Raw genomic sequence first — 14125 nt, 5'->3', positions numbered from 1 at the left:
CTCATAATGGGCACCGTGGGGGTACATATGTGGGAACTCAGCACAGGGATGGTGGGAACCCCTCATAATGGGCACGGCGGGGGTACAGACCCGGGAACTCGGCACAGGGATGGTGGGAACGCGGCACAGGGATGGCGGGAACCCCTCATAATGGGCACAGTGGGTGTACAGACCTGGGAACTCAGTACAGGGATGGTGGGAACCAGTGGTGGACTGACAGCTCATGGGGCCCCCGGGCAATAGGGGATCATGGGGCCCCTGTGTCCTTGTCCAAACTCAAAAAAGCCTATGAAAAAGGTACCAGGGGCATCTCATGGGGTCAGTCCGCCCCTGGTGGGAACCCCTCATAATGGGCTATTGCTGACCTACTGAAAGCACCATCAGGCTGTCAGGGACTTAGGATCAGCATGCCAGTGAAGGCAGACCTCGAGATCCGGGCTCTTCTTATGATTGAAGTGGAGGGATGACCATGACAGCCAGGAATGCGGGGAGTTCATTCTAACCAATCAGATTTCACCTTCCAGCACGTGGGGGGGAGGGGAGATTAGAAATGATAAAATATTATAAAGAATAACTGGGAGCTTTACTTATATACTCCGGGGGGGGAGGGGGGGGGTCCCGGTAGGTGATTCCCCCCAACATTCTGTGCCGGGGACACCTTCTGGGGGGGAGGGGCACAGCGATAACGATCTGTATTCTAGCGTCGCAGCGTTCGGTATCAACAGCTGTCAGTGCCGGTGACGTCACCTCCTGGGCCCTCCCCTCCAGCTCCGCCCCCTCCTCCCGGCATTCCTCGCGTCCGGCCGCCCTGTCTCCGGTTCCGGTGGGGGAGGAAGAAGCGGCGGATCCCGGGAGAGGGGGGAGGAGGGTGAGAGACCCCCCGGGGGGAACTTCTACTGACCCCCTGGACCCCGCAATACCCCCCCGGGGTACCTACCGCCCGCATACTCACCTACCCTCCCCCTCACCGAATTACTGACCCCCGTGTACCCCAATACCCCCCGGGGTACCCTCCTCCCACACTGCACCCATCCCCCACACTGCACCCCCACACTTACCCATCCCCCACACTGCACCCCCTGGGGTACCCTCCCTCCACACTGCACCCCCACACTCACCCACCCCCCACACTACACCCCCCTGGGGTACCCACCCCCACACTCTCCTACCAACCCCAACACGGAATAACTGACCCCCCCCATACCTGATAAAATGCTCCCCCCCCCCCCCCATATACTCTACACCCCCAGATTGACGTACCTACCCTGACTATTCATAACTGACTCCTGTGTACCCCAATACTGAACTCCAGAATACCCAATGTATACCTGACACTCCAATACCCCCCCCACATACTAACCTTCCTACCCTGACACCACATAACTGCCCCCTGTGTACCCCAATATCCTCATACTGAACCCCTATATACCTGATACCCCAATACTACCTCCTATATACACTATACCCACCATGCTACCCCCAGACTGCACCTCATAACTGCCCCTGTGTACCCCAATACCCCCCATACTGCTTCCTGGACCCCATAATACATCCAGGGTACCCACCCCCCACATTGAACCACATACCCCTATACAGCACCTCCCACATAGTCTCCCTGCCCCCCCATATACACTACCCCCAATACTCACTGTATACCTCATACCCCAATATACCCTCCCCCATAAACCTTAATGCCCCCCACTACACTGCTACTCCCAATTACAGTCCCCAGACTATTGCACCCCCTAAAACCAGATGTACAAATGCCCCCCCCCCCCGCCCTTCCACACACTGATCTACCTGCCCCAACACCTCATTACTGCCCCCCCACCTGATAATACCCCCCACATACTCTACTCCCTGATACTCACTGTATACCTGATACCCCAATTACCCCCCCCCCCACATACTGCCCTACCCACCCCAGCACTTCATAACCGTCCCCTGTATACCCCACCCCCCTCGGGTTACATACCCCTCCCACTGCACCCACAGACTGGCCATACCTGAACACCTGATAATTGCCCCCCCATTGACATTACTGCACTTGCACCCTCGGGCTTGATACTCCTCCCCGTATCCTCCTCCCCATATCCTCCACCCCATATCCTCCACCCCATATCCTCCTCCCCATATCCTCCTCCCCATATCCTCCTCCCCATATACTCCTCCCCATATACTCCTCCCCATATCCTCCTCCCCATATACTCCTCCCCATATCCTCCTCCCCATATCCTCCTCCCCATATACTCCTCCCCATATACTCCTCCCCATATCCTCCTCCCCATATCCTCCACCCCATATACTCCTCCCCATATCCTCCTCCCCATATCCTCCTCCCCATATCCTCCTCCCCATATACTCCTCCCCATATCCTTCCCATATCCTCCTCCCCATATGCTCCTCCCCATATCCTCCTCCCCATATCCTCCTCCCCATATCCTCCTCCCCATATCCTCCTCCCCATATCCTCCTCCCCATATACTCCTCCCCGCTCCCTATATAAGTTATAACCCCCCCCCTCCCAAAATACTCACTATACCTCTGTATACCTCATACCCAAATACTGCCCCCTATATACACTATACCCCCCCCACATACTGATCTACCCACCCCAACACAACTGCCAACCCTGTATACTTGTTACCCCAATATTACCCCCATATATACATCATACCCCTCACAACCCACTTACACCCCCCTCCCCTTACACTGCACCCCCAACACCAGATAACTGCACTCTATACAAATCACTGCACCCCCACACAACCCACCTACATGCTGCCCCCCCGAACACTATAACTGCCCCCCTGTATACACTATACCCCCCACATACTGTCCTCACCCCAACACCTCATAACTGCCCCCCTGTATACACTATACCCCCCCACATACTGTCCTCACCCCGACACCTCATAACTGCCCCCCTGTATACACTATACCCCCCCACATACTGTCCTCACCCCGACACCTCATAACTGCCCCCCCCGTATACACTATACCCCCCCACATACTGTCCTCACCCCGACACCTCATAACTGCCCCCCCGTATACACTATACCCCCCCCACATACTGTCCTCACCCCGACACCTCATAACTGCCCCCCCATATACACTATACCCCCCACATACTGTCCTCACCCCGACACATCATAACTGCCCCCCGTATACACTATACCCCCCACATACTGTCCTCACCCCGACACCTCATAACTGCCCCCCCGTATACACTATACCCCCCACATACTGTCCTCACCCCGACACCTCATAACTGCCCCCCGTATACACTATACCCCCCCCCACATACTGTCCTCACCCCGACACCTCATAACTGCCCCCCCGTATACACTATACCCCCCACATACTGTCCTCACCCCGACACCTCATAACTACCCCCCCGTATACACTATACCCCCCACATACTGTCCTCACCCCGACACATCATAACTGCCCCCCCGTATACACTATACCCCCCACATACTGTCCTCACCCCGACACCTCATAACTGCCCCCCTGTATACACTATACCCCCCACATACTGTCCTCACCCCGACACCTCATAACTGCCCCCCCGTATACACTATACCCCCCCACATACTGTCCTCACCCCGACACCTCATAACTGCCCCCCTGTATACACTATACCCCCCCCCCCACATACTGTCCTCACCCCGACACCTCATAACTGCCCCCCCTGTATACACTATACCCCCCCACATACTGTCCTCACCCCGACACCTCATAACTGCCCCCCCCCGTATACACTATACCCCCCCCACATACTGTCCTCACCCCGACACCTCATAACTGCCCCCCCCCCCGTATACACTATACCCCCCCACATACTGTCCTCACCCCGACACCTCATAACTGCCCCCCCTGTATACACTATACCCCCCCACATACTGTCCTCACCCCGACACCTCATAACTGCCCCCCCTGTATACACTATACCCCCCACATACTGTCCTCACCCCGACACCTCATAACTGCCCCCCCGTATACTGTCCTCACCCCGACACATCATAACTGCCCCCCCGTATACACTATACCCCCCCACATACTGTCCTCACCCCGACACCTCATAACTGCCCCCCCTGTATACACTATACCCCCCACATACTGTCCTCACCCCGACACCTCATAACTGCCCCCCCGTATACACTATACCCCCCACATACTGTCCTCACCCCGACACCTCATAACTGCCCCCCCTGTATACACTATACCCCCCCCCACATACTGTCCTCACCCCGACACCTCATAACTGCCCCCCCGTATACACTATACCCCCCCACATACTGTCCTCACCCCGACACCTCATAACTGCCCCCCCGTATACTGTCCTCACCCCGACACCTCATAACTGCCCCCCCCGTATACACTATACCCCCCACATACTGTCCTCACCCCGACACCTCATAACTGCCCCCCCCTGTATACACTATACCCCCCCCACATACTGTCCTCACCCCGACACCTCATAACTGCCCCCCCCCGTATACACTACAGCCCCCCACATACTGTCCTCACCCCGACACCTCATAACTGCCCCCCCATATACAATATACCCCCCACATACTGTCCTCACCCCGACACCTCATAACTGCCCCCCCGTATACACTATACCCCCCACATACTGTCCTCACCCCGACACCTCATAACTGCCCCCCCCCGTATACACTATACCCCCCACATACTGTCCTCACCCCGACACATCATAACTGCCCCCCCCCGTATACACTATACCCCCCACATACTGTCCTCACCCCGACACCTCATAACTGCCCCCCCGTATACACTATACCCCCCCACATACTGTCCTCACCCCGACACATCATAACTGCCCCCCCCCGTATACACTATACCCCCCACATACTGTCCTCACCCCGACACCTCATAACTGCCCCCCCCCCGTATACACTATACCCCCCACATACTGTCCTCACCCTGACACATCATAACTGCCCCCCTGTATACACTATACCCCCCACATACTGTCCTCACCCTGACACATCATAACTGCCCCCCCGTATACAATATACTTTTGTACTGCCCCTTATAAACCGTATACACCCCCAGACTGCCCCATCTGCCCTGACACCACATAACTGCCCCCATACACTTTAATAACCCAGTTACACCCCCCCAACACTGCACCCCCAAGGAGAGGTAGTGGGTATAATATGAAGATTGGGGAGGATAGAGGGTATAATATAGAGTTTTGCTTAGGAAGGTATAATTTGGGTTGGGGGTGGGTAGAGGATCTATTATGGTGGGGGGAGGGAATAGAAGTTATAATTTGGGGGTGGGTAGAGTATCTACTGTGGTGGGAGGGGGAATAGGAGAAGGTATAATTTGGGTTGGGGGTGGGTAGAGGATCTATTATGGTGGGGGGGGGGTGAATAGAAGAAGGTATAAACTGGGTTGGGGCTGGTAGAAGATCTATTATGAAGGGGGGGAGGAAATAGAAGAAGGTATAATTTGGGTTGGGGTGGGTAGAGGATCTATTAGGGGGGGAGGGGGGATAGGAGAAGGTATAATTTGGGTTGGGGGTGGGTAGAGGATCTATTATGGTGGGGGGAGGGGGGAATAGAAGAAGGTATAAATTGGGTTGGTAGAGGATCTATTATGAAGGGGGGGGAGAAATAGAAGAAGGTATAATTTGGGTTGGGGTGGGTAGAGGATCTATTAGGGGGGGGAGGATAGAAGAAAAAGGTATAATTTGGGTTGGGGGTGGGTAGAGGATCTATTATGGGGGGGGGGGAGTAATAGAAGAAGGTATAATTTGGGTTGGGGGTGGGTAGATCTATTATGGGGGGTGGGGGTGGGAGATGGTATAATTTGGGGTGATAGGGAATCCATATAATAATTTGGGGGTGGGTAGAGGATCTATTATGGTGGGGGGGAAGGTATAATTTGGGGGTGGGTAGAGGATCTATTATGGTGGGGGGGAAGGTATAATTTGGGGGTGGATAGAGGATCTATTATGGTGGGAGGGGGATAGGAGAAGATATAATTTGGGTTGGGGGAGGATAGATCTATTATGGTGGGAGGGGGGATAGGAGATGGTATATTTGGGTTGGGGGTGGGTAGAGGATCTATTATGGTGGGGGGGAAGGCTTAATTTCGGTTGGGGTGGGTAGATCTATTATGGTGGGGGGTGAGTAGATCTATTATGGTGGGAGGGGGGATAAGAGAAGGTATATTTGGGTTGGGGGTGGGTAGAGGATCTATTATGGGGGGGGGGGGGGGGAAGGCTTAATTTCGGTTGGGGTGGGTAGATCTATTATGGTGGGGGGTGAGTAGATCTATTATGGTGGGAGGGGGGGATAAGAGAAGGTATATTTGGGTTGGGGGTGGGTAGAGGATATATTCTGAGGAGGGGGAGGGGTAGCGCACCATGTGACCATCCTCCGCCTTCCTCGCAGGTCTCCACATGAATTATGAACATTGACAATAACCTGGAAGGGTTCCTTAAATGTGGCCAGACCACCATCCTGCCACCTTCCAGGGCGGGGGAGGCTGAGCGGCCCTGCACCCCCTTGTCACAGGCGGACTCCAGCCTTGGCCTGGCCGCTCAGGACGTCGCCCAGGGGCGCGGCGGGGAGATGATGTCACAGGACGAGCTGATGGTTCAGGAGGAGACGGTGAAGAATGACGAGGAGGGCGACTCCCCAGAGAGGTTGCTGCCCCCCGCCTTCCAGTACACGGTCAGCCGCCGCTCGGAATTGCTCCATAATTATCAATTAGTAAGCTTCATAAGGATTCTGCTTCCTTAAAGGATAACTCCACCCAATACTGAAAATTCATGCAGGGTGCGGAGTATGCTTCGGCCTCATAGAGAATATTCTCCGGCATCGGACCTGTAATCGGCAATGCTGCTTTCTGAATTATAAGGATTCCCAACTCCGCCCCCTGATCTCACAGCTGGGAGTGGGTGGAGTCATTCTTTACAAGGAATGTTTATTTGTCATGTGTTGTACATTTTATGTTTTATGTATATGTTACTAATCTTCTGTTTTTGTGTTTGTCATGTATTGTTATTTTTTATTTAGCTGCATATTAGTATTTTGTGTTTACCACTTGCAGTCAGCAGATGGCGACCTTCAAATCACAACTTTCCTGGCTCATTCTACACATATGGTGCTGAAATAGATCTGAGTAGCAGGAGAGATCAGATTACACAGACTACCTAATCCAGGGGAGGTACCTCCCCCTCCCCCTCCTCCCAGAGACTCAATCAAAAAACATTCTACATGGACAGCCTAGGAGCCCATCCCCTTAGTAAGGGTCTGCCAGCTAAAGCCATTCTACATAGACAGCGTGTGTCCCAAGAGCTTGCCATCATACACTTATAAGGGTTCATCATCTAAAAAACGTTGTATGTAGACAGCCAGTGTCCCAGGAACCCATCAATATGGACTTCTTAGGGTCTGTCAGCCAAAACCATTTTACATAGGCAGCTTATGTCCCAGGAGCCCATCAGCACCAATTTCTGAAGGTCTGTCAACAAAAAAACTATTCTACGAAGACAGCCTGTGTCTCAAGAGTCCATCACCATGGTCTTCTAGGGGTCCAACTAAAAGTCATTCTACATAGACAGCCTGTGTTCTAGAGCCCATCACTGTACACTTCTACGGGTCCATCAACCAAAAACTATTCTATGTAGACAGTCTGTGTTCTAGAGCCCATCACTGTACACTTCTACGGGTCCATCAACCAAAAACTATTCTATGTAGACAGCCTGTGTTCTAGAGCCCATCACTGTACACTTCTACGGGTCCATCAACCAAAAACTATTCTATGTAGACAGCCTGTGTTCTAGAGCCCATCACTGTACACTTCTACGGGTCCATCAACCAAAAACTATTCTATGTAGACAGTCTGTGTTCTAGAGCCCATCACCATAGAGTTCTAAGGGTCCATCAACTAAAAATCAGTCTACATAGTCTGTGTCCCAAGAGTCCATCACCATGGTCTTCTAAGAGTCCATCCTCCAATAACCATTCCCATTAAATGACCCATGTCCTAAGAGATCATCCCCACACACCTCTAACGATTCTGTCAACCAAAAACCATTCTACATAGGCATCCTGTGACCCAAGAGCCCATCACTGTACACTTCTACATGTCCATCAACCAAAATCTATTCTATGTAGAAAGCCTGTATCCCAAGAGTTCATCACCATAGACTTTTAAGGGTCCATCAACCAAAAACTATTCCACATAGATGACCCATGTTCTAAGAGTCCATCACCACATATCTCTTAACGATTCTGTCAACCAAAAACCATTCTACATAGACAGCCTGTGACCCAAGAGCCACTCACTATACATTTTGAAGGAACTTTCATCCCAAAACCAGTCAACATATATCACCTGTGTCCCAAGAGTCCATCACTGTACACTTTTAAGGGTCCATCATCCAGAAAAACATTCTACATAGACAGCCTGTTAAGAGCCCATCACCATATGCTTCTATGGGTCCGTGCTCTAAAAAAAATATGCTACATAGATGGTCTGTGTCCAGTTAGTTCACCATGAGCCTCTAAGAGTCTGTGAAGCAAAACCCATTCTACATAGACAGCCCGTGTCCCAAGAGGCGATCACTGTACACTTCTAAGGGTCCATCAACCAAAAACCATCCTACATAGACAGCCTGTGTCCCAAGAGCTTGTGATCATACACTTTTAAAGGTTTCTCATCTAAAAAAATGTTTTGCTTATCCTGTGTCCCAGGAGTTCATCATATTAGGCTTCTAAGCGTCCATGAACCAAAAAACATTCTACATAGACAGCCTGTGTCCCAAGAGTCCATCACTGTACACTTTTAAGAGTCCATCATCCAGAAAAACATTCTACATAGACAGCCTGTGTCCCAAGAGTCCATCACCATGGTCTTCTAAGGGTCCATTGTCTAAAAAACATTCTATATAGACAGCCCGTGCCTCAAGAGTCTATCACCATGGTCTTCTAAGGGTCCTTCAACCAAAAACTATTCTACGTAGACTGCCTTTGTTCTAGAGCTCATCACCATAAGCTTCTAAGGGTCCATCAACCAAAAACCATTCCACATAGATGACCCATGTTTTAAGAGTCCATCACCATACACTTCTAATGGGTCTGTCAACCAAAAACCATTCTACATATACAGCCTGTGACCCAAGAGCCACTCACTATACATTTCTAAGGGATTTTCATCTTAAAACCATTCCATGTATACCACCTGTGTCCCAAGAGTCCATCAACCAGAAAAACATTCTGCATAGACAGCCTGTTAAGAGGCCCCCACCATATGCTTCGAAGGGTCTGCCCTCTAAAAAAACATGCTACATGGATGGTCTGTGCCACCATGTGCCTCTAAGGGTCTGTCCAGCAAAACCCATTCTATGTAGACAGCCCATGTCCAAGCAGCCCATCACCGTACACTTTTGTGGGTTGATCAACCAAAAACCATCCTACATAGATAGCCTGTGTCCCAAGTGCTTGCCATCATATAAGTGTTCGTTACATAAAATAAAAAAATATTTTTTTTGGACAGCCAGTGTCCCAGGAACTCATTATGGACTTCTAAGGGTCCGTCAGCTAAAACCATTTTACATAGACAACTAATGTCCTAAGAGTTCATCACCACCAGTTTCTGAGAGTCTGTCAACCAAAAAATCATGCTACATAGATAGCCTGTGCCCTAAGGATTCATAATCACCATATGGTTCTAAAAGCCAGCCAACCAAAAAAACATTCTACATAGCCTATGCCCTAGGAGCTCCACACCATGTCCTTCTTAGGGTCCCTCAACTAAAAACTATTCCACACAGACAGCCTGTGTCCCAAGAGTCCATCATTATGGACTTCTAAGGGTCTGTCAACCAAAAACCATTCTACATAGCCTACGCCCTAAGAGCCCCACACTATGTCCTTCTTAGGGTCCCTCAACTAAAAACTATAGTTGCAAGAAAAAGTATGTGAACCCCTTGGGATTACGTGGAGTTTTGCATGAATTGGGCATAAAATGTGCTTTGAACGTTATCTAAGTCACAACAATAGAAGAACACAGTCTGCTGAACATAATACTACACAAACATTAGATGTTGCCATGGTTTAATTGCACATAACATGTAAACATTCACAGTGCAGGGAGGAAAAAGTATGTGAACCTTTGGACTTAATAACTGGTTGACCCTCCTTTGGCAGCAATAACCTCAACCAAATGTTTCCTGTAGTTGCAGATCAGACCTGCACAACGATCTGGAGTCATTTTGGACCACTCCTCTTCACAAAACTGTTTCAGTGTAGCAATATTCTTGGGATGTCTGGTGTGAATCGCTCTCTTAAGGTCATGCCACAGCATTTCAATGGGGTTGAGGTCAGGACTCTGACTGGGCCACTCCAGAAGGCATATTCTGTGCTGTTGCAGCCATTGTTTTGTTGAATTACTTGTATGCTTTGGGTCATTGTCCTGTTGCATCACCCATCCTCTGCGGAGCTTCAGTTGGCGGACAGATGGTCGTACATTTTCCTGCAAAATGTCTTGATAAACTCTGGAATTCATTTTCCCATCAATGACAACAATCCGTACAGGCCCTGAGGCAGCAAAGCAGCCCCAAACCATGATGCTCCCTCCGCCATGTTTCACAGTGGGGATGAGGGTTTGATGTTGGTGTGCTGGGCCTTTTTTTCTCCACACATAGTGTTGTGTGTTCTTCCCAAACAACTCAATCTTGGTTTCATCTGTCCACAGTATATTCTGCCAGTAGTGCTGTGGAACATCCAGGTGCTCTTTTGCAAACTTCAAATGTGCTGCAATATTCTTTTTGGCCAGCAATGGCTTCCTCCGTGGTGTCCTCCCATGTACTCCATTCTTGTTTAATGTTTTCCTTATTGTAGATGTGTCAACAAAAATGTTAGCATGTGCCAGAGATTTCTGTAGGTCTTTAGCTGACACTCTGGGATTCTTCTTTACCTCATGCAGCATTCTGCGCTGTGCTCTTGCAGTCATTTTTACAGGACGACCACGCCTAGGAAGAGTAGCAACAGTGCTAAACTTTCTCCATTTGTAGACAGTCTGTCTTACCGTGGACACATGAACATCAAGGCTCAAGGAGATACTTTTGTAACCCTTTCCAGCTTTATGCAAGTCAACAATTCTTGATCGTAGGTCTTCTGAGAGCTCTTTTCTGCGAGGCATGGTTCACATCAGACAGTGCTTCTTGAAACCAGTAAACCCAAAACAGGTGTGTGTTTTTTAAGGGCAGGACAGCTGTCAGCAACACATCCAATATCGTCACACTGATTGGAGTCAAGGTTGGCTCACTCCTGGCTCCAATTAGCTCTGGGAGAAGTCATTAAGCTAGGGCCTCACATACTTTTTCCTCCCTGCACTGTGAATGTTTACATGTTATGTGCAATTAAACCATGGCAACATCTAATGTTGTGTAGTATTATGTTCAGCAGACTGTGTTCTTCTATTGTTGTGACTTAGATGACATTCAGAGCACATTTTATGCCCAATTCATGCAAAACTCCACGTAATCCCAAGGGGTTCACATACTTTTTCTTGCAACTGTATTCCACATGGACAGCCTGTGTCCCAAGAGTCCATCACCATAAACGTCTAAGGGTCTATTATTCCACATAGGCTCTGTCTCAAGAGTTGATTGCTGTGGTCTTCTAATGGTCAGTGAACCAAAAAAAAAAATTCTATAAAGACAGCCTGTGTCCCCAAGAGCCAAAAACTGTTCTACATAATCTGTGACCTGGGAGCTGAACATCATGACATTCTAAGGATCTGTCAACCAAAAACCATTCTACACAGCCTGTGTCTCAAGTCCTCCTCACTGTGCACTGTGAAAAGGGTGGGTCCAGCAACAGTCGGGCTGGGTAGGACAGAGCTAGATGATGCTGGACGTCCTCCAGCCAGGAAATGAAATGGGAGCTATCTGACTTGCTGCAGCTTCTAATGTACATTGTGAGAAGCTCACAGTGTGCAGTGAAATCAGAGGAAGCCATTTCAGTCCAGAAGAGGAGCCAGTACATCTGAAGGGGAGGACGGAGGGAGGATTTGGAGGATTTAAAGTGGTTGTGAACCTCAGACATGAAATATAAACAATGCATATCCCTCCATAGTGTGTACTTGTATCATTCTGGAGTACAGTGTCGTTTCTACCTGCTGCTTTGTTCCTCTAGAATCAGCACTAGTCACTTCTGACGAGTTTTCCTGACACCAAGAGAAAAATGGTGACGGGGAGGGAGCTCCAACAGATTAGCAGGTGAAGAGGGGGGGAATCTCTCTTCCCTCCTATCAGCTCACAGAACTCTCCCCACTGAGCTCTGCAGTGGGTAATTTTAGCTCTCCGCCCCCTTTTTTCTGAACTCTCAGACAAGTTTTCTAAATTCTTCACTTTGAACAGCTGTAGAGAAGAGAAGGCTGCAGATAAACAGGCACAACCTATGTAGGAGGATTTGTTTCATCTCTGTCATCTGAGGCCGGTCACTTCACTGGGTATATGGAGGGCTTACAACCACGTCAAGCCCTACCTACCATTCACATCTGCTGCATCTGCCAGTTGTGGGTTGTGCATAGTTGTACGAAGCTGTCCTGTTGATGGGCTCCCTATAATGTGGCTTTGTCCCCCCCCCCACACAGGTTCACGTGAAGCAAGAAATCAAGCTCACAGAAGAAGTAGACCCCCGTCTGATGGACAGTATGCAGCTGACCGGACCTGTAGATCTTCAGAAAAAGAAGAAAAGAAAACAGCGTTCCCCGGCCAAGGTCAGCAGTATGTTTGTATGCAATACACCCAAGTGTCCTGTGGGGGGAGCCAGCAATGTGATTGTATGTAATGCACCCAAGTGTCCTGTGGGGGGAGCCAGCAATGTGATTGTATGCAATGCACCCAAGTGTCCTGTGGGGGGAGCCAGCAATGTGATTGTATGCAATGCACCCAAGTGCCCTGTGGGGGGAGCCAGCAATCTGTATGCAATGCACCCAAGTGTCCTGTGGGGGGAACCAGCAATGCAATTGTATGCAATGCACCCAAGTGTCCTGTGGGGGGAGCCAGCAATGCAATTGTATGCAATGCACCCAAGTGTCCTGTGGGGAGAGCCAGCAATGTGATTGTATGTAATGCACCCAAGTGTCCTGTGGGGGGAGCCAGCAATGTGATTGTATGTAATGCACCCAAGTGTCCTGTGGGGGGAGCCAGCAATGTGATTGTATGTAATGCACCCAAGTGTCCTGTGGGGGGAGCCAGCAATGTGATTGTATGCAATGCACCCAAGTGTCCTGTGGGGGGAGCCATCAATGTGATTGTATGCAGTGCACCCAAGTGTCCTGTGTGGGGAGCCAGCAATGTGATTGTATGCAATGCACCCAAGTGTCCTGTGGGGGGAGCCAGCAATGCGATTGTATGCAATGCACCCAAGTGTCCTGTGGGGGGAGCCAGCAATGTGATTGTATGCAATGCACCCAAGTGTCCTGTGGGGGGAGCCAGCAATGTGATTGTATGCAGTGCACCCAAGTGTCCTGTGGGGGGAGCCAGCAATGCGATTGTATGCAATGCACCCAAGTGTCCTGTGGGGGGAGCCAGCAATGTGATTGTATGCAATGCACCCAAGTGTTCTGTGGGGGGAGCCAGCAATGTGATTGTATGCAATGCACCCAAGTGTCCTGTGGGGGGAGCCAGCAATGTGAATATATGCAATGCACCCAAGTGTCCTGTGGGGGGAGCTATCAATGTGATTATATGCAATGCACCCAAGTGTCCTGTGGGGGGAGCCATCAATGTGATCGTATGCAATGCACCCAAGTGTCCTGTGGGGGGAGCCAGCAATGTGATCGTATGCAATGCACCCAAGTGTCCTGTGGGGGGAGCCAGCAATGTGATTGTATGCAATGCACCTAAGTGTCCTGTGGGGGGAGCCAGCAATGTTTATATGCAATGCACCTAAGTGTCCTGTGGGGGGAGCCAGCAATCTGATTGTATGCAATGCACCTAAGTGTCCTGTGGGGGGAGCCAGCAATCTGATTGTATGCAATGCACCCAAGTGTCCTGTGGGGGGAGCCAGCAATGTTTATATGCAATGCACCCAAGTGTCCTGTGGGGGGAGCCAGCAATGTGATT

General features: G+C 50.2%; 1 protein-coding gene across 4 annotated transcripts in view; it reads left to right on the top strand.

The window, feature by feature from the left end:
* Positions 1-778: 778 nt before the first annotated feature.
* Positions 779-14125, top strand: part of LOC149433036 (zinc finger protein 148-like) — a 29508-nt gene continuing 16161 nt past the window's right edge. For 2 of the 4 annotated variants that reach the window (XM_089664732.1, XM_089664730.1), the window contains exons 1-3: positions 779-868; positions 6432-6713; positions 12649-12774. In XM_089664732.1, the coding sequence (XP_089520858.1) occupies positions 6447-6713; positions 12649-12774 (393 nt within the window). In that variant the 5' untranslated portion in view covers positions 779-868; positions 6432-6446. Of the gene's footprint in view, positions 869-6431; positions 6753-12648; positions 12775-14125 lie in introns of all 4 variants that reach the window. The other 2 variants (XM_089664731.1, XM_089664729.1) reach the window with 1 other exon arrangement.

The sequence above is a fragment of the Staurois parvus genome, unplaced genomic scaffold, assembly GCF_062004578.1.
Source record: "Staurois parvus isolate SC_StPar_1 unplaced genomic scaffold, SC_StPar_1.0 ptg002013l, whole genome shotgun sequence".
Classification (NCBI taxonomy): Eukaryota; Metazoa; Chordata; class Amphibia; order Anura; family Ranidae; genus Staurois; species Staurois parvus.
This window is presented reverse-complemented; position numbering and strand designations above follow the sequence as displayed.